This window comes from Gigantopelta aegis, unplaced genomic scaffold (genome assembly GCF_016097555.1).
Source record: "Gigantopelta aegis isolate Gae_Host unplaced genomic scaffold, Gae_host_genome ctg2153_pilon_pilon:::debris, whole genome shotgun sequence".
Lineage (NCBI taxonomy): Eukaryota > Metazoa > Mollusca > Gastropoda > Neomphalida > Peltospiridae > Gigantopelta > Gigantopelta aegis.
Window position 1 is genome coordinate 1,440 of NW_024532858.1, and position 23,007 is coordinate 24,446.

At 34.7% G+C, this 23,007-nt stretch overlaps 1 protein-coding gene across 1 annotated transcript in view; it reads left to right on the forward strand.

Moving 5' to 3' along the window:
- The first annotated feature begins 1,576 nt into the window (after positions 1-1,576).
- The window catches only part of LOC121391345, a 59,973-nt gene continuing 38,542 nt past the window's right edge, over positions 1,577-23,007 (forward strand). The window contains exons 1-3 of the mRNA XM_041523007.1: positions 1,577-1,867; positions 5,419-6,066; positions 12,355-12,492. Coding sequence (XP_041378941.1) covers positions 1,660-1,867; positions 5,419-6,066; positions 12,355-12,492 — 994 coding nt within the window. The 5' untranslated portion in view covers positions 1,577-1,659. The remainder of the gene's footprint in view (positions 1,868-5,418; positions 6,067-12,354; positions 12,493-23,007) is intronic.

The window sequence follows — 23,007 nt, forward strand, 5'->3', positions numbered from 1 at the left end:
ATGAAGTATGCAAACGGAGGAACCAAGCGGTACGAGTCCTCCACCCAGTGGTGAACATTGGTTGGGATCCCATCGGGAACAGGTCCCGACATCGGAACAAACTGCGAGGAGACCTCCGTTGCTAACGAAGTATGCAAACAAAGGAACCAAGCGGTATGAGTCCTCCACCCATTGGTGAACATTGGTTGGGATCCCATCGGGAACAGGTCCCGACATCGGAACAAACTGCTCAGTTCGTAACGAACCATCAAGTCTTTTCTCATGTCATAAGAAAACGGGGGTGCCGAAGCGACTGTAGTGTGTCCACAGACTTGAAATGAAAATAAAGGAGATAAAGCTGTAGGCTTTATTTGCAGTCACAACGTGGCTGTGGAGGGCTGAGTTTGACAGGGGGATGTCCTCCCCTTTCTTCTATCGAAATAAAAAACAACAAAAGAAGTGACCTGAGATGCATTCTGACATAATCTAAATTTTCCTGAAACAGACTATAATAGGAAGTGTTTGTTGTCTAGAACTTACAAAAAGTCAGATCCATTACCTGTTGTTGTTTCTGTGAGAATTAGCGACAGAAGTGGTTGTTTTAGTGTTTTCTGTGCAGACTTATGTGCCGTCATGCAGGCCAGTAAATACAGGGGCTGCCACTAAAAATGCGCTCATTACTTGAGTTTAAAAAAAACAAAAAAAAACATTTCAGTAGTAAAACGTTTATTGTTCCATTGTACTGTGGTGATGAAACAAATATTTTTAAAGAAAGATTTTAACTTTAAAATATAACACAGATGCTTAGGTACACAGACTTAGGTGTCACCAGTGTACACTCAGGCAGTGTTAACACCATCCATCGACTCCTGAAGATGTTTATGGTGGACTATGTAAACATGGCACCACATTGTGGATAGCTTGCCCAGAAGCTACAGAACTTCAGGATGCTACCGATGATAACCTCTCTGTAGATCAACCAGAGTTGCTGTCTTAGGGCTTAGTCAGATTAAAAAAAATTGGCTTCTTATCAAACTTCTTATGTTTATTTTTGTTGTTGTAAATAGTCTGACACACTTTATTTTGGCAGCTTGTCAAAATTGCTCAAATCACCTGAAGTGTTTTCGGCCAAGCAGTCAAAGTTTATTTTTAGCTCTAATTTTTCCAGACTTGAGTAGAATGCTGTTTCTATTTTGGTTTTAGGTTCTAGACCTAACTTTCCGCCTACCTGAAACTTCACCTCACCCCATAATTATGTCCAGGAAAGTTCTCCTTGTCCTAATTCTATATGTCAAAATTAACAAATATGACATCAAGTAGCCGATGATTAATAAATCAATGTGCTCTAGTGGTGTCATTAAACAAAACTTTATCATTAGCAAGAAGGGAACTTTTATATGCACTTTCACATAGAGCAGCACATACCATGATTTTTTTATACATCAGTGGAGTGGCACTGGTTAGGATGTTCATAACTGTTGGGAACTATAGGTGCAAACACTAATGTAATGTTGTACTTTTATTAAAATTATTATTCAACTTTTATTTCAAAATATCAAACACAATGATTTCTTTTATTTGTATTTTGTAGATGCTCCTGATGTCACCCTCACGTCTTTGAATTCCACTGAAAATAAGTCACCAAGTATAACATGCTCTGCTGATGGTCGCCCGGGCAACATGAACTTCACAAGTTTCAGCCATTACTGGAATGACATGTTTATCCGATATGTACCCGCCACACCTGTTGGACGCAACGAAACCAGACTGACATTTAATCGTGCTACATATGAAGACAGTGGGACGTACCACTGTGCTGTTGATAATGGAGTTCCAGATAGGTCAGGACATATATCACAGACAGCAACCAGTGATGTTTACATCGAAGGTAAGTGATCTTCTAAAGAGGATATCACTGTCCTCAAACCTGTTTATTAAAGTTACCCAAATGATTTATCTATCCTAACTACTTATTAAGAACATAAAAGCAATTGCATCTGCATGCATATGTATGAAATGTCCTTTGTAGAGAGGTTGTTGTATAAGTTATATTCAGTTATACACAAGTAGTTGCAATATGTACGTACTCTTTTATTATAAATGCTTGGATTGGTCCATCTAACATCATGTGACTTAAAAACACAGATGATCATAACTGAGTGAATCTCAATTTTACACTACTTTCAACAATTCTTAAATAACAAAAGAGATTGTTTCAGATTTTATTTAACATTAATAAAACGACTGTTTATGTTAGTCGTTAATGTTGAATTAATTAGTTTAAAAGCAGGCCTTGTGATTTAAAATATGCAGGTGGGTTAAAAATAGCCCACCTTTTTAGGGTCTAGGTGGGCTGTTTTAACTGACCGAGAAAAACAACTCATCATTAATATGTTGACTCAGTTTTCTGTAGTTTTACCTTCGGACTACTGCAAGCCGGCCGACACACTGTGTATGCATACAGTACATTCACTTATATTTTTTACCATTTTACACACAGGACTGATCGAAATAATAATAGAACAACACTGATCAAGATGAATCTTTTTTATCTTTTAAAAACCCCCACCCAGATTACTGACATTGTCACGGTTGGGGTGCCTTGAATTATAGTCTTATAATATACAACAATAATAAAATTATAACACGATTGTGTGTGTACACATGTATAACTAATTGTAAGATAAATGGTTTATATTTCATATAAACGTATATAAAAAAAAGATATGATATATATGGTAGTTATATTCATTTCATTTGTTGTTATACGTTGCAAAAGCATATCCATATTTGTTTTATTTTTTAAATGATCTGGGGGTCAAGATGAATAGGTGAAACAAGCATGTGGTGCTGTCCGGGGAACTTCCCATCAGCTATTATACAAGGAAACTGGCTTCTTACCGTTGTCAGAAAGGAGAAAACATCACAACCTGTGCATGATGTACAAACTAAAAATAAACTGCTGCCCACCTTTTTGACATTACAACTACCGCGTTCTACTGCTGAAATAAATACTCACCATACACATAGTGCAGATTATCTGCACACACATTTTTGTCAAACAAAACTGTTTTCAAATTCTTTCCTTCCGCCCGCCGTTAAACTATGGAACAACACATCAGCTGATATTAAGCATTCTTCATCAGTAAATGGATTTTAAAAAGAAAAAAATAGAATGCAGAAGATATTACATAGCCAACTCCGTTTGGGTAATTGTCTATTGGATTGTGCATACAAAAGATCCCATGCTGCTAATAGAAAAGATTAGGCCATGAAGTGGTGACAGTGGGTTTCCTTCCTCAATATCTGTGTGGTCCTTAACCATATGTCCGACGCCATATAACCGTAAATAAAACATTTTCTTCCGTTTAGGTAATAGTAACATAAATTCTCACGATACGTCATTGACAATCCATCTTGTGCTTGTGGACACCTAACTGAAGACACTGAACACTTCTCACACTTTTATCCACTATACAATGTAGTTCAAAATACCCATAAATAATAAATAAATCCCAACCTCAAAAAAATAATGCTATATTCAAATCTATCCAGAAGTTCATAATAAATAACAACCGTTTTGAAATCAATTAACCAGTCACATTCTTTGTCTATCTTCTGACATGTAATTCTTAATAATGTAAATTGCTTAAAGGTTATAACCTGTCCATCCTCTTTACCTTTTCTTCCTTTACCTTTTCTTCCTTCCATTTTCCCCTCTTTATTAGTAAATTTGGAACAAGTTATAATCATGTCTTATGTTATTGCTTGTAAAATATTCATATTATAAAATGTTGGGAGAGGCTTTAATATAGGCTAACACCTGTTGGCCAATCCCCAGACCGCTAATGTTTTTGAACAGCAATAAATATTGTTTAAACCAAACAAGCTTTAAGTGGGTATCTAATGTAGTAAGAACAACACTCTTTTTGAAGAAGAAGGAAGGAAATGTTTTATTTAACGACACATTCAACATTTTATTTATGGTTATATGGCATCAGACGTATGGTTAAGGACCACACAGATATTGAGCGAGGAAACCTGCTGTCGCCACTTCATGGACTACTCTTTTCGATTAGCAGCAACGGATCTTTTGTATGCCCCATCCCACAGACTGGATAGTACATATCACGGCCTTTGATACACCAGATGTGGAGCACTGGCTGGAATGAGAAATAGCCCAATGGGCCCACCAATGGGAATCGATCCTAGATCGATTGTGCATCAGGTTTTGAAGAAGAAGAAAAGCAAAAAATTAAGAATTATGACAGTTGGACAGAAAAATGGAGAGGAAGGACAAAGAGGACGAAATAATAGCTTCTATCCAAATGATGGGTGTTTCAAAGGTGTAAGATACGTACATTAGTACTTGTGTTATATGTACGTACAATGGGTTTGAAAACAAAACAAGAAATAGAGAAATTACGCCTTTAAATGACTATAGTTGTAAATAACCCATTTACTTGTGAACTGGTCTTCTTTTCCTAACAATATGAATATTTCAATATTTCTGTGATACTTATTATATTTACAACTTCAATCAAATTTAGATAATGATTTGTATATTTACAGGGAACATTTTGTTCAGTATTGTGTTGAGATTTGCTACACAAGTTTCAGAGATCGCTACACAATTTTAAAGAATCAAACAGCACTAGCTAATCAATTTTCAACCTGTCAGTGTGAATATAGATCACGCTTCATAGTCAACTGAGACCGCATGTGTCAAGATACATCATTGTGGACATTCACAATAAGATTACACACAAGTAAATCTTGATGTAAATTTGTCCAAAATAATAGTTGTTCACATCAATGCATGAATACTTAACTGCAGTTTCGTGTATTTCCTTTGTCTTTGTTAATTTCGAAATTATAATAATAATAATAATATAAAGCAATCCAAACCAACACAAAGAATGTTTTTAAAGAAGTATTAGCTCTCAAATTTTACTGCGACATTCATGTTTTGATTCAGGCATTATATACACACGGACTGTACATAGAACTGTCGTCATACGGAATGTGCCCATCTTTTTTGTAATGAAAATAGATGTCACTGGATTAGCTCCAACTCAAAACAGTGACATGTCCATCCTTTGCATAGCCAGTGACTTAGTAAAGAAAAGTCTTTTGTGGACGTTTGTCATATCGTTTAACTCACAGCATTTAATTTTAAAGCTACCTCTTTAGTTGAAAATTCATGCGTTCTTCAATAGATTAATGAATTAATTTGGCTCCAGGGACATCGATCATTCTCTATAATTTCATCATTATCACCAGCCATAGCATGTCTTCAAACTAAACACACCACCTGTTCAGGCGGGATTCAATTTTTATGATGTAATTTCCGAAGAATACTGCTATATTTTTTCATGTAGAACAAATAATAAAAACCTAATTTGTTTCTTTTTTCTTTCTTTTTGTTTTCATTTGTAGCAACACCAAAGATTACTAAGGAAACTGAGCTTGATATTCCTGTGGGTGCAGAAATTGGAAAACCAGCAATACTACAGAAAACTGTGTTTTCCAAACCAGATGATATTAGTTTCAATTGGAACAGATCTGATAGCAAGTCAACCTTTAATCATACAAATATTGAGCCAGAAAACATTACTCTGGAAATATATGGTAAAACAGTAAAGGACTCAGGCTACAGAATCACGCTCAATATCAGCTCATTCTCACCGAATGACACAGGAACCTACACGCTGAATGTCTGTAATGATGTTGGATGTTCTCAGTTTTCTGTAAACCTGACAGCAGCAGGACCACCTCTTCCTCCAAAAGAGTTCCAACAAGAAGGGGAATCATCTCACACAGTAAAGTTGTCATGGTTATCTAACTATCCAGGCGGAAATTACAAACAAAGATTTGTCTTGGAGTACAAACTCCAAAGTGAGTCTGAATGGACACTTAAATGGACCAGTGACTGGTTTGAAGATTTACATCAAGATCAGAAAATGTTTTACAACATCACAAACCTCGAGGCTAGCCAGGTGTATGACATTAGACTGTCAGCTGAGAATGAACGCCCAAAAAACAATGTTAGTGACTTTGTCAACATAACAGCAATGACAGCAAAAGGTACATATGTGTTTGTGCATTTGTGTACATACATACACATGCAGTTTCAACAATTACATAATGCACAATTGGGCCATTATCTTAACCAACTCCCCATTTATAGACAGAACCACATACCAGCTGTTTTGCCATTTTGTTTGTTGCAGGAGTTTATTGTGTGTAAGAATATTACACCATGAGACCGTGTAGCAGTCAAGTGGTATAAATCTTGCACACTGTAAACGAGTGCAATAAATAACATTACAAAACACGTGGTATGTGGTTCTGTATTTGTTACATACCACCTTTCTATATTACAGTTAACAAAAGTTTAATTAAATAACACAACTTACTTTGGGTGGGAAGTTAGTTGAATATTATGGAATTGAAAGAACGCTGAGACATGATTTCATTCAGTTGAACACGCACTATGCATGTGAGATTTTGTATCACACATACAGGTATGTTCAATAAAATGTTTTTAATTGCAGTTAGAATTTTCTTTGTTACTATAGTAAGATTAAATGGGTATGTAATAAAATGTTTTGTTACACTAACACCCTCAGAGGCACCAGCATCATCCCCTTGTGATAAGTCATTAAAGAGGATGTTTTTTCAGAGGCACATCTCAGCATTACCAACATTTCCCAATTTTTTTTTTTTTTAAATTTTAAAATAAGTCATTTATATATTGATAGGTCAGGGTTGGGGCCCTGAAATCATATCTAACCTGTACATAAATATAAAGTGCATTCAATAAAATTACTAGTTAATTGAAACAGTCAAATTTGGAGCACAAAATTAATGACAGACTAAATATATAATAAAAAAGAAATTAAACAGATAGACAGAGAGAAAAGAAGAAAAGAAAAATCCATATTTCCAAATATAGAAAACAAACATTATTGGCTTTTAGGTTACAAAAAACCCCCACTAAAAAACCACCACCAACAGTATGTGTCTTATATTGGAGTTATTTTTAACTATTAAGGCTAAGTTTAATTTTGTAGACATCTTTGCCAAGGTGCCCAGTTTTCATCAAACTCTTTATGTGAACAGTTTTTATAGAGTATGTATTTCTCTATTTGTAATTTATCTGTAATTACATTTTTAATTCCAGTTATATGAAGTATATTTTTTTGAAGTTTTGTTCTATATATATATAATGCGTTACATTGACAATAAGCCAATTCACAAATTTATGATTTGTATGTATGCTGCCGAATAGAACCATACTTTTATCAAGCTGAATATATTCGTCTTTTTGCTGTAACCATTGTTCTATAGTTTTCCAAAGTTCACTGACTTTAGGGCAATCATAAAACAAGTGTTGCAATGTTTCTGGTTGCTGATTACAAAAGTTACAAGTACTGGAAGCAATATACTTTATTTTATATAAAAACGAATTTGTTGGTATAATCCTATGTAAAATTTGGTACTGAAACCATAGTAGAGTTGGGTCTTTCAAAATCATAAATGGAAGACTATAATACTTTGCCCATTTTGAAGTAGGAAACAGCATCCTTCACGAGAATATTTCAATTGTGATGTAGGAACTACAGTAGCATTATTCAGTACTTTATATATTTCTCTACTTCCCGATTTGTTTTTCGCAAGAAGCTTTATTTTCGAAGGAAATACTGGATGTTTAGGCACTTCGTATGTTTGTTTATTTAAATTTGTTTTGTTTCGTATAAATAGTTTGATTGCACATATTAAAGACGCATATTCTAAAAAATTTGATCGTATATTATATTTTGCATTAAAAGTGTTATAATCCATAAACTGCCCTTGGCTATCTAGTAAATCATATAAAAATATAACGCCTTTTTCAATGAAATTCTTATATAATATAGGTTTTCTGTCTATTAGTATATTACTATTATTCCAAATGTTCAAACTTAGAATTTCTTCTTCATTTTGAAATGTTAATTTTTGTTGAAATAAAATCCAACTATTTAATACATCCTGCCAAAACATATTTTTAATTTTCTTTATCCTAAGCTGAATTAAAAAATCACCTTGTATAACTAAGTCTCTGGTTGTTAAACCTGTTATAGACTGAAAAATATTTGCCAATTTAGAATTTGACCCAAACAGTGTTTTTATCCAAGTCAGTTTTAATGCTGTAGAGAAATGTATAAAATCTATCATTTTAAGCCCATCTTTTTCATAATCTTGCACTAGTATTGTTCTTTTTATCCGGTCAGGTTTGTTTTGCCATACAAAACTAAAAAGTAATTTATTTATTTGTTTTAATATTCTTTCCGGTGGATTTGGTAAAGAAATAAGTAAATGCGTTATTTTGGATATTACAAGCAATTTTACCACAATAATTCTACCCAAAACGGTTAATTTTCTTGTTGACCACTGTTTCATAGATTTCTTCATTTCCAATATTTTATATTCATAATTTTCATCAATCATTTGTTGCATATTTAAGGAAAAGTTTATTCCTAATAGACTAAAAGATTCAGCTCCCCATTCTAGCTTCCATTTTGATGGATGAAAGACCTCTTTTGAGAATTTCTTACTTCCTATCCATATAATTTTCGATTTCGAGTAATTTATTTTCAAACCAGAAACATCTGCATACATGTTTAATACACTTAAAGTACTGTCCAGGGACTGGCGTGATCCGTCTAAAATAAAGGTGGTATCATCTGCATACTGAGATAGAAGGTATTCTTCCCCATCAATACGTATTCCTTTAATATCCTTTGAATTTCTGATTAATATTGCTAGAATTTCAGCACATATGATAAAAATATAGGGGGATAGTGGATCGCCTTGCCTACAACCCCTTTCTAACTTAAAACTTTCTGATAGAAACCCATTTTGTAATATTCACGACACAGAATTTTTATAAAGAGTATTTATCCACTTTTTTATTGAATATTTAAAGTTAAAAATATCTAGTGTTTGTTCAATAAAATCCCAGGAGACCGAGTCGAAGGCTTTTTCAAAATCTACCAAAACCAACATACCTGGTATTTTTTGTCTTTCTGTATAGTCCATTATGTCAAATATTAATCGTATATTTGCACCAATATACCTGCCTTTGATAAAACCAGTTTGATCTTTAGCAATAATTGTATCAAGTACTGTTTTTATTCTATTAGCTATGCATCCTGAAGCTATTTTGTATATACAGTTCAATAAAGTACCGTATTTTCCCGTGTATTATGCGCACTTTTTTCCCAGAAAATACAGGTTAAAAATGAGGGTGCGCACTATACATAGCAATAGAAAAAATATCTTTTAAAAATGTCCAGCGATCACCCATGAAAAATCGCCGATCGGTAGTTTACGGTACTTTACAGTGTTCATTACAACGAAACGCCAAAACCCTCTTAAAAATCGCTTTTCACTTGTGATGGTTGTAATAAATGCAAAATAAATCTACAAAAGTATCCATGCCTCGCCAAAAAGTGCACACAAATTACAAAACTGGACCGTAAATATTTTTAATTTCCATGAGATTTAATTCGGCCATTTCCGGCAAACCGGAAATATACCACACTATTATAAATTTAGAAATCTCGCGCATTCACGTTAGCCATGAGAATGAAATGTAATATGCTATATTTTTGTTTTCATATATTTATCAGTCATTTACAGAGTATGGGGTATATAACTTTGTTTTGATTTATGCACGTGTGAGTCTGTGACATGTAAGTACGCAAGTACTAGCCTTTGTTTAATGTGACATGTAGGTCTATGTACTCAAATACCTAACTTGAGTTTTGTTTGTTGGTTTCTTGAATATACCGCTTCTTTCGCTTTTCCGAAGTTTTCGTTAATTTTGGTGACGGGGAAAGCGGTACATCTTGCATTCACTGTCGATTTTGTGGTTTAAAAAAACGGTGCGCATTATATTGTGGTTCATGGTTTTTTTTCTTGGAATAAACGTTCAAAGTGGGGGGTGCGCATTATACACCGGTGCGCATAATACATGGGAAAATACGGTAATAGGACGCCAATTTTTTAAAAAACTGCTTTGGTTTATTTAATTTCGGTATACAAGTAATAATTCCTAATTTTTGAGTGTTGGACATTTCATTTATATTATAACTATAATTAAGAGATCTAACAATAAAGTGACCTTTTTAAAATTCAGCCGTAAAACCATCTGAACCAGGGCTTTTATCGTTTTTCATATTTTTAAGACATTCTAGTAAGTACTTCACTATATTTTATTTTTCCTTCTAAGCCTTCTGCTACTGCATCTGATAGTTTATTTGCATTATTAATATTTTTGATGTTATCCCCAGTAGATGGATTTCGTTTAGAGTATAAGTTTTCATAGAATTTTTTAGTTTCCTCTAAGATTTTTGTTTGTTCTGTTATTACGTTACTGTTATCTAATTCTATTTTGGAAATAAATTTGCTATAGTAGTTCCTCGATTCTAAATTACAAAAGTATTTAGTAGGCTTCTCGCCTTCTTCTATCCATTTTGCTCTAGATCTAATGAGTTTCCCTTTTAACTTCTTCCTTCGAATTTCTTTTAGTTCATTTCTTTTTGTTTCCAATTTTCATGAAATCTGAAATAGGATCATGATACCATGAAAAATAGCTCAAGTTCACCTTTCGCCTACTGTGTCAAAAGTCAAGGTCACTGTTAAAGATATAAATAGAGGATTCGTCACAAGTCTTGCAAATATGTAAAATATCAATTGAGTTTATGTTAATTGGTATTTGTCGAGACTGCCGAGACAAATACCAATTAACTAGACTATAGGTTGATATTTCACATATTAAAAAACAAGAGTAGCAAACTCCACAGGTGTATGGGGCAGGCTGGTTTTTGCCCAAATAAAACAAAAATGCCTGAATCTGGATAACAACGTTTATTTATATAAGCATTACAACCAAACAGCTATATAAGGTTACAAATGAAATAACTACACATTTTCCCATGGATTACAATTAATTTTGCGGGTAGAATGATTAAAATACATGGTAAAAATTTAAGGTCTCAGGTTAGCATATTTTCCCAAATACTGATACTGTTGGTGCCCAGATTTGAGGATTTGCTCCAGCACTGGGGGGGGGGGGGGGGGGGGGCATTTGCACCCCTTGCCCCCTGCCCCCTGCCCCCTGCCCCCTGCCTCATACGCTTATAGCGAATTCTATTTAACCTATAACATTTCTAAAAGAACATTTTAATTTGATATTTAGCAAATCAATGTTAGGAAATCCCCTCACCGGTAATATGACGTCATCACGATTAGCACAAATGTAGTTTGACGTTACACACTTCAACTAAATCTCATCACAAAGTTACGCTCAGATATATAAGTCTGGTTGGCTGTAAACAAATAACCCACTGACTGAACAATATTATTAACTGAGTTAATAATGGTAAATATCAAATGGGTTTATGAGATGGATATTAAGGGTAAGTTATAGGATAAATTACTCCCATCGACTTAATTTTTTATCAGATACATGTACATGTAAGCTGATTTAAAGAAAAAACCACCTTTACATGATTGTGATATCCTGAATGTGTTTATGTACAATTGTTACGAATGGATTATGTCTACTAGTTATTCACTACAGTAGAGGCACAAAAATGTAGCAGATCGAATATAATAATTGAAAACAAATTCTAACAACAGGTGCGATGAAAATAATAAAAATTAAGTAAATGATTTTGCCTTGCTGATCTGGCAAGTGTGAGGTTATGTGACACTCACCGAATATTAATTCATCTTCCTCCATTTTAAGTCAATTTATACGAATCAAGTGGACAATGGACCTGATATCTGTAATTTTAAGGAATAAACAAAAATGACTTAGTAAAATTAACAAGTGATTTTATGTGAAAAGAAGTAAACATTCATAAATTAAATCTTTTTAATTAAAATATATTTGCTTTTTGCTCAATGTTAAAGTTTACGTTTAGTTCCGTTCCTCACTAACTGTAAGTCCTACATCAACGAAACTTGGTTTACAGTTTCACCTATGGATGTTTATCATAGAAAAGAATTAAAAATTAAGATTTTATGAAAATTCTTTTGCGTTTAGCTGAACATTAACGTTTTGCGGTTCATTCCATTTCACACAAACTATAATTCTTAGATGGATGAAACTTGTTTTATAAGTGTTCCTATGGATGTTCATCACAATGCTTGTGAAAGAAATTAAAAATTAATAAAATATTTTACATGAACATCTTATGGATGCAACTATCAGTGACACTAAATAAGTTTATTGAAGGCAAGACGTTTAATTCTGCGGAATTCTAATCATGTTAACAATATTAGAGTTGTTATTAAAATGTAATATTTCTCATATGACAGAGGCTGAGAAACTAAGTGGATCTGGTTTTGGGATTGGTGCAGCTGTTGGAGGTGCTGTTGGTTCTTTTGCTGTGGTTGGCGTTATAGTGGTGCTGGTTGTGTTCTTTGTACGACGCTCACGATTATCAAGCAAAAACAGTAAGATACATGTATTGTGGTGCTTATGTGAGTTTGTTTGGAATGTACATGCACAGTAACTTTAGTAAGTGATCTAAGCAGAATAAAAGGTGATTAACACTAATGGAAATTCATTCTAGAATTAAAAGGGAGGATTACTTTAAAACATAGTCTGGAGTTTAACCTTTTTATATATTAATATTTATGGACTTTATTAAAAACAGAATATTATTTTCAAAATGGAAGCATCTCACATTTACATTTAATTAACATACAAAAAACAAACAAAAAACCCATGGTAAAATATTCTTAAAATGTTCTCATTAGCAAGCCTCATTTTTGTTAATTTTACCATGTACTGGTTTCAACCCATAGTGTCCACTGCATTTAACACCTGTATGTTAATTAAATAACAATATGTATAGATAAAGTATATTTAATTATTTGTAACAATAAAAAATGCACACTCGTACGCGCGCACGCACACGCACACGCACACACACACACACACACACACACACCACATAACCGTATACACCACACAACACATAGACACGCACATGGGTCAGACCTGTCAACCCTCCTGGATTCCGTGAAAAACTCCCGGTATTTGATAAACAAAAAAAGATTCTCCCGGGAAATCCTTATTTTCCAATTCAGCTACCTTGGCTGTGTATTGACATGTTGCCATATATAAAACTATCCAATTTTGTTCTAGTAATGCCTCTAACTTGTAAAATGTAAATCTCCCCACTAGATTACATGATGCAGCAAGTGCCAGAGTTGACTGCATCAGCCACATGCATCAATACACCCAATGTCAAAATCACATGTCAATTCATTTCAACTTATGTTCGTGCTTATATCCAATAAAGGTTCAAGCATGCTGTCCCAGGCACACAATTCAGCTATCTGGGATGTCTGGAGTTTGAAATGAAAAGTGCAAAAGTGCTTGAAAAGTGCAAAAGTGCTTGAATTTCATGTCAGTGCAACTAGCGTGTCATTTTAACCAGAAATTACGGAACAATCTCGAAAGAAATTTAGCATTTTTACTTCCGTGTTCGCACTTTTATTCCAGCACTTGCGATGTTCCGCAACCCGAATGTACTCGGCCCATTCCGGGACAAATGCTATGTTCCGAATGCCTCAGCCGAGATTTACCGATTATTGACGAGCGTAATAGCCTCGTTTTGAGAACTGCAAACAATAGTCAGGCGAGACGACACGGAATCACTTAGTCACTTAGATTTCGAAGTTTTTGCAAGCACATGTTCAAATTTAAACATGCCTAGTGTGTTTTTAACAAAACGTGGTGTTGAAAATATGCGTGGATCAGAGAGAGTAAGGACGTGTCAAAGGCTGTGTGTTCCTGTTGTCACAGGGATATTAACATTGGTGCCATGAGCGAGAGCACACTCAAATCGCACGAAAACAGCGAAAAACACAGAAAAAACAAAGCGGATACTGTAAGCTTCAGCATAGTTCAGTTATTTATGGTCCTTGAAAACATAAGGTAGGTCCTTGAAAAGTCCTTGAAAAGTGCTTGAATTTTATGGGTCCTTGCCTGTATGAACCATGTAAAATGTTAGTAACTTGAGTACACTTCAAGGGATTATTTTTGTATAATGAATAAATGTTGTGTTTGACATAAAGTTACTCATGGAAATTTCACACGATGTCAGTAATGAGGTTTTACTTATGATTAGTGGAAATACAATGTTTGTTGCATCATTATAATAATTTTAAATAAGTACCACACTATATTCCTCATTATAGTAAAAACTGAATATTAATTTATAAGATTTATATAAATTTGTCTTAGATACTTTTTACAAACCACAAATAATGATGCAAGTGTAATACCGTAAATGTACTAATTAATGTTTTCATTTCTTGTTGTGTTCTTAACATCTATTTAAATCATAATAATATTTACACTTTGAAAAAAGAAAAAAAGAATTCAGTGATGTCATTAAAAATAAAAGTAGCAGGTGAAAACAAAATTATAGGTGGCCATTAATCATGATGCAGAAAAAGGCCTGATGGTGAATAATTAATGTTTAGATCCTTTTCATGTGGGTCGAGTGACAAGGGCACTAATTAGGGTCCTCCCCAGAACACTTCAACATCATATCATGTGCTCAAAGATGCATTTCAATCAGCTTTCCGCCAACTTTAGTTGGAAATGGTCTAGTAGTTGTGAAGAAATTGCATCATAAATGCATTTCTATATAATACTCTAGTAAAATTAAACTTCACCCCTCCTCAGGCACTAGCAGACAGGACTTTAGATTGCACCTAAACTGAGGCAGTAAAGGATATGTGCCCAAAACAAGTATACCCAAATTAAGTACAAACATGCTAACCTCAAAACATTTCACCTCAAACTCAATGAAATATTAAGCTGTAATTAGATTAAAATAATTTGAAATGCATTTCTGAATATGTACTAGCTAACATGAAAATTACTGTACTAAACAAAACTTGGTGTGCCAAATTAGTGAGAAGTAAAGCCCTTGACGGGACACAAAATTAATGAAATAGACAACTTTAATAAATAATTTAAGGACTTTGACGGATATGAAGACTACTAGTATTCAGTTATAAATGGTAGTTCTGGAAGAGAAGATTTTTAAATCATGGCTTATATTTTGCCTCTTGAGGCCCTCCCATCATTTCCTGGAAGGTGGTGGAATATCAGAATTTTCTAATTCACAAATTTATGTTTCCATTTGTCGTGGCTTGGCATTTATGTGACCTATTGGCTAATGAAATATACATAAAAAGTTGATGTCATAACACAGGTAAAATTTCTATTTAATTTTTTCAAATTTAAAAATGGGAGAAAATAGATTGGAAATTTTAAATTTGTATTTATATTTTTAAAATTTAACACGTATTCAAAATTTATATTACTTGGTGAAGACTGTCCCAGAGAATCATAGTGCCAAGTTTTAGAACAATGTGATCAAAACTAGAGAATTTGTATTTAATTTGTTTTAAATTTAATAAAACTTCAAAATTTCCAAAATATATATCTTAGTAGTTTGCAAAGACTGTCACTGGGCATATTTATACTAAGTTTCTGAACTATCCAATCAAAACTCTAAGGGAAGATAGACTTTTAAATGTTCAATGTTAAATTTCTATTTAAAGTCTTTAAATTTATAAAAAATTCACAAATTCTAAATTTCTAAAATATAATTATATTAGTTTATGAAGCCTGTAATAGCAAAGCTGAAATACAGGAAAAAGAGAAATCATTTTATAAGCTATTATTTTTCACTTACTGCATTTAATGTTTCATTTACTGAACAATGCAGAAATTAATACGTAATGAAAACGTTTTCAGATTTAATTATGGAACGATTAATTGTTATCATGGGGGTGGAAGATTAAAAAAAAAAAAAGACCCGATACTAAAAGTCACATCCCATTGTTTTACTGTGTTTTGTATTTGTATAAAACACTATCTCAGATGTTCTGAAATTGAATGTAGTGGCCTCAACAGTAACACCAGAAGATGTCACTTTGCATATCCCTACAAAAACGAATAAGCTTTTCCATAACGCTTCCGTCATGGCGTGCTCTATAACAGCTCCCAGCAAACGTTTTGCTAATGTACGCGAACTATTTGATTGGTTCTCAAAGTGGTAATTTGGTTTACTGTGTAGCGTAAAAATCAGTCTAGCGAACGTTAGCTAGCTTGCTCTGAATGTGCACATTAAAACTGACCTTGCTTTCACCATTAAGCTTAGAATGCTAGAAATTTTTAACACTATATTATAGCCTACAATATGGAGATAATATAAAGTTCTAATTTAAAATTATATAAAATATATAGATTCCTCGAATCTAAAACAAACTAATTAAAATCGTATGTGTGATATTTATTGAATACAAAATTATGGTCTTTCGACTAACTTTGCAGTTGGAACACTTGAAGCAAGTCAACGCACCAACATTTTCACAATAAACATAATCTAATAGATTCTAATCAGGGATGTCATTAATAGCCGGCACATTGGCGTTTCATTTTTTCTTTCTTGCACCTTCTTGAAAGCGAGGCTAGAGTATGACACAGTGATCTATTTTTAGATCGTGTCCCCCCTATCCCTTCATTAGTAGTACAATAACGAACAAGCTTTCAATCTCGTACGGCATTTATCAAAAATCGGGCTTTCGCTAAATATTTCCCATTACAATGTGCCTGTTTGGTTTAATGGGTAGCTTAAGCAACAGCTCAGCAAACGTTTGAAACAAATGGCTGGCTGTAATCAACAAAAGGTCGACAAGCATTGTTTATTGGAAGTTCGATACCCGGCGACAATTGATTCGATAGCTGGCGAAAAATCGCCGGGTGGCGGCTATTAATGACATGCCTGCTTTGGTGACCCAAACCTTAGTCTCCTAGAAAATAATGGTATATTCAAATCTGTCCAGAACTTAATTATAAATAGCAAACGTTTTGAAATCAATTAAACAGTCACATTCTTTGTCTCTCGAGACTTCTGACATCTAATTCTTAATTATGTAAAATGTTTAAAGGTTATAACCTGTTCATCCTCTTTACCTTTATTTCCTTCTATTTTCCCTCTTTGTTAGTAAATTTGGAACAAGTTATAATCATTATGTTTTATTTTATTGATTGTAAAATATTCATATTGTAAAATGTAGGAAGAGGCCTTGATACAGGCTAACGGCTGTTGGCTAATCCCCAGACTGCAAAGAAAACACCAATATGGTTTAAACCAACTCAGAAAATAGAGCATACACCCACAAATATTAGCCCAAGAGAGCCTGAAAAATATAACAGTTGACTAACAATTGACAAACAGTGTAAGAAAAAAACAGAAAAAAACACCTTTTTGCCTCGTTTTGGAACCATATCATATGTGATACATTAAGTTTTTAATTTCAAATACCCAGTGTATCATATATAATACAGTGTAAAACGTTTCATGTTCCTTTAACATGGGTCAACATTATATCATCACTCTTAACTGTCATCATTATTTGCAGACAGAAAGAAAAATATATTAGTTGGGGTACAATTTAGGAGGTGGATAGGGCATATGTTCAGCAAAATGTTTATTTTCCTAGTATCTGGAGAACAAGAGCACATAGCTCATTACGTACTGGTGGTGCTTGCCTAATCAGGGATGTCATTAATAGCTGGCATACATATCATACATCAGACGTATATATATGTGAGTAATTTAATGTTGATTGAATTTAACAAACTATTTTTTATATGTTAATTTTAATTAACCTAATTAGTTTTATCATATTTGATACTGGCGGCTCTCTAGGGTTACACCTCATAGCATACTATTAAAAATATAGCATATAATTATATCATATTAAAACATGGATATTACATAAATGTACAGGCACATGTAGGTTGTTAGAAAATCTCAATATTCCATGATATGAAGTCGATCTCGCATATAAGTCGAGTCCCTAATTTCAAGCCCTGAAAACGTAATTTTTTATTGACTTGTTTATAAGCCAACCCATGAAAAATAACTTCAAAATATTGAAGTATTTCTTACTTTCAGCAAATAAGAACCATAAATGGCTGATACATGTATGTACAATATTTGAACAAAAGAATATTATTTTTGAAACTTCGGATTTGTTTACGTGCCAGTGATCATCGATATATGTCCCTGCATGTTGCTCTAGTGAACAGAAAAGACCAGTCTAAACTATTTTAATATGAACATTACTGTACTTAAAAAAAACTGGGTGTGCCCTGAACAGACAAAAAAGCCTGTTGTGCCAAATTAGTGAGAACGCCCTTGAAAGGGGCCATGTCCGACACAAAATTAATGAAATTGACAACTTTAATGAAACATTTAAGGACTTTGACAGATGTGAAGACTAAAATTCAGATATATCTCTCTATTAATTTGTATGAAGTGCCTCAGAGGATCTTTGTACCAAGTTTCATAACAATCCAATTAAAACACTGTAAGAAAATCTCCGCTGATGAATGTCATAACACAGGTAGAAGTTCTATTTAAAATTTTCAAATTTAAAACTGGGAGCAAATAGATTGAAAATTTTCAATTTTCAATTTGTATTTATATTTTTAAAATTTAACAAATATTCAAAATTTATATTACTTTGTGAAGACTGTTCCAGAGAATCATAGTGCCAAATTTTAGAACAATGTGATCAAAACTAGAGAATTTGTATTTAATTTTTTTTTTTATATAAAATTTCAAAATATATCTCTATTAGTTTGTGAAGACTGTCATTGAGCATATTTATACTAAGTTTCAGAACTAACCAATCAAAATTCTAAGGGAAGATATACTTTTAAATGTTCAATGTTAAATTTCTATTTGAAACACTATCTCAAATGTTCTGAAATTGAATGTAGTCATTAAAATCAAATGTGGCCTCAACAATAACACCAGAAGATGTCACTTTGCATATCCCTACAAAAACAAATAAGCTCTTCCATAACGCTTCCGTCATGGCGTGCGCTGTAACTGCTCCATCTTCAGCCAGCAAACGTTTTGCTAACATTCACGAACTATTTGACTGGTTCTCGAATTGATAATTCAGTTTACTGTGTAGCGTAAAAATCAGTCTAGCGAACGTTAGCTAGCTTGCTATGAATGTGCACGTTAAAACTTGGCCTTTGCCTTGATTCCATCATTAAGCTTAGAATGCTATAAATGTTTCACGCTCCGTTATAGCCTACAATATGGAGATAATACAAAGTTCTAGTTTAAAATTATATAATATATATAGATTCCTCGAATCTAAAACAACCACATTAAAATCGTATGATGGACATTTATTGAATAAGAAATACAAAATGATGGTCTTTGCAGTTGGAGTACTTGAAACACAAGTCAAAAAGGTTAACGCACCAACCCTTTCACGATAAACATAATCTAATATATACAATTTAAATAACAAATAATATGTTAAAACATAAACAATGCAACTTCTGTAATTCTGTAACTATTTAAATCAATATATGATACTTGCCATTCGTTTTCCCACTATCGAAATGTTTGGTATATGAAAATACACGTTAAGTGGCAATAAATTTGTCATGTATGAAGAGAGTATATGAGCAAAATATTGCAGAAATATATCAACTTCACCGATATACAACAATTTTGTTTTTATTCATGTATACTAATCTGTGTCAAGTGCCCGTGGTTTTAGTACAAAATCGGTAAAAAGCATTTGCCGACATTGTCGTTTCATTTTTCTTCCCCTGCACATTTTTGAAAGAAAAGCTAGAGTATGATACAGTGATATATTTTTAGATTGTGCCCCCCCTCCTCCTATCCCATCATTAGTAGTCCAATCACGAATAAGCTTTCCATCTCGTACGGCAGTTACCAAAAATCGGGAGTTCAGATATAGTCGTGCTTTTCCGCTAAACATTCCCTGTTACAATGTGCCTGTTTTATGAAGTGGTCATTCAGTTTAAGCAACGGTGGAAACAAATGGCTGGCTGTAATCAACAAGCTGTAATCGAGAAGTATTGTCTATTGGAAGTTCGATACCCGGCGACAATTGATTCAGGTGCCGGCTATTAATGATATCCCTGGAATTAATATAATTAATGTTTTTAATTAAAAAAAAATTAAATTTAAATGCCTAAGATCTAAGGTTGACAAGTTTACATGTATACATGACATTATGTAGTGTTCATATTACTTATTGTAATCATTTTTAAAAACTTAAATCATGTTAAATCATGTACATTTAAAAAAGCTCATGCTTTTTGACAAAATCTCCCCCTCACGACTGGACCCTTTCTACACCGGAAGTTTCTCAAAACTGGGATTTTCCAAAGTCCCATGATTTACCTCTCTAAACCAGAAACTTCTCTAAACTGAACACCGGACAAATATTTCAGTCCCAAACTCTTTTATTTAGTGCAGTTTGTACCTCTGAAAGCCGGACGAATAGACTGGTGAATGTTAATTAATTAACATGTTATTAATATGTTGTAGATCGCCCGCCCACAGATGTTTCTGAATGTCGGCACGGTTAAATGTCTGCGAAATATGCATGTCTTTGTTTACCTTCCGGTGACTGAAGTCGTAAATTGTTACGCATCAATTACTTCCGCTGCGCAATGCGTAACATGCCCTGTCTAAATGTATGGCATGTCTTCTGCCAATCGAAGGGCGCAGTGCATGTTCTGTAGTTTGAATGAGCCAATCATAGGGCTTATAAGCAAGTTCCTTTGTTTAATCCCAAAAAGCGGGCATTCATGTTCCGGCAGCGATAAAGCAACACGTTATCATAAGCGCTAAAGTTTTATCCACTCATTTTTATTATTATCCTGTTTTGATCATGGCTGACGTGCGTCAGTTTTATAGTATACCTGTTTGGTATGTGTTACGGAACGACGAAGTTCTACGACTGAGACTTTACATGAGGGAGAATGAAACTGTGCAACAGGCGCTATTTTGTTTTATGTTGGACTGTTCGGCAATGTGCGAAGGGTGCTACTTGTGTTACCCGAACGAGTTTGAGCAGCTTTGTGTGGGTAATACGACACAACGCAGTAATTAAAAAACCACTAGATTTGTGTTTTTCCCCTGAGCCGGCCGATCACCGTCACCAAACATGAGCGACTACGAAAGTGAGAGGGATACTAGCCCAGCTGAATTGTCCGACATGGACAGGGTTACAATATGGGCGCAGAGGAAAAAACTTGCAGACAGTACCATTGCGGAAATCCTAAAACTTGGATTCAGTTCTATGGAGGCTATGGCGCTGTTGGAAGCAAAGGACCTGGTAAAGTCAAAAATTCCAGTAGGCCAAACCAAGCTGCTACTGCATGCGGTAAAACAAACATTTGGGACATCGGCAGAACCAGTTCTACACGATGAGCCAGCGATGCAGACACCTGCACATTCCAACGACACTGATCCGGTATCGTCCATACACGAGGCTACTTCAAATGCCTCACCTGTAAATGGAGATGCGTTCGTGAGGGAGGTGTTGAAGCAACTGGGAGAGGCGCAAAACCAGACCATCCAGAGTCTGCCCCAGGGACAATCTCTGACGGGTACGTTGTCATGGCAGGACCCACAAATTTATTTAAAATCATTAGCAAACCCTAAAAGTCAAGCATCCCATTATGACATTGTCGATTTTGTTGACAACTCTGGCGTTAGTTTGAGGGAGGAGGTTGTCTCGGGGTCAGTGAATGGTCAGCTTATTTTTAAATCAGGTCCTGCTAAGCCCAAGTTAGATCAGATTAGCCAGAATCAGTGGTCTATGTCGAATTTAGCCATCATGTATCGACTACTGCAGGACGGGGCCTTGGCACAAGCCAGTATTTTAGATTATCTGTCCTACAGCACAAGACTCTATCAGCTTTTGGCAGTCTATGACCAATCATCAGTTTTTTTCTATGATCGTGAGTATCGGCGACTCCAGCATACTCACTCGTTCCGCTGGGGCACGGATGTCCCACACCTTCAGGTAGTGTACCTTAAACCTAGGCAACCACGTTATGGTCAGCAGGTACCTCGAGCTAACCCCAATGGTTATGGGTCGGGGTTTTCATCCCACACTCCCCAGGGTATGGAAATCTGCAGACTTTTTAACGGGAGGAGGGGCTGCAAATTGTCTGCATGTAGGTTTACACACCTGTGCTCAATTAAAGGGTGTGGTCAAAGACACCCAGCCTACGAACACTCCTTTGTTACTCACGCAAAAAACGGTTAGCTTTGAGTTTGACTGCATGGGAGAGCGAGTTGGGGCAAGATCATGACCGTGAATTTATCCTATCAGGCATAAAGGATGGATTTCACATTATAGACCCTAACGCAGTGCCAGCCAAAGTTGAAATGAAAAATCATACCTCAGCCCTCCCAAATAGCCCTTTATATACAGCAGCTACAGCTCAGGTAAGACAGGAAATAGAGCAGGGAAATTATGTGCTATGCCCTACCCCACCCACAATAGTTAGCCCCATGGGGGCTATTCCAAAGTCTGGGGGAGGGGTTAGATTAATCCATGATTGCAGTCGTCCGACAGGTAATGCAGTCAATGACTATGTTTTAGACTTGGAAAAACAAAAGTTCCAGTCAGTTGACGATGCAGTTAAGCTGGTTACACCAAACTGCTACATGGCAAAGGTTGACCTCAAATCTGCCTATAGATCCGTTTATATTAGTCAGGAAAGTCAAAAAGTAACAGGGTTGAAGTGGGTTTTCCCAGAAGGGGCCAGCTATTATTATGATTGTAGATTGCCTTTCGGCTCAAAAGCTGCTCCAGGTATATTCCATAGGCTCTCCCAGGCAGTCAAACGCATAATGGAACGCAGGGGGTTTCTCATTGTGGCATATCTTGATGATTTCTTTGTGTGTGAACCCAATCTGAATAGGTGTATTCAAGGCCTAAATACACTCATTAGTCTATTACGAAAATTAGGGTTTGATATTAATTGGTCTAAGGTGGTGGACCCTACCCAAAAGTTAATTTTCTTAGGGGTCGAAATTGACTCTAGTAATATGTCCCTGCAGCTACCACCAC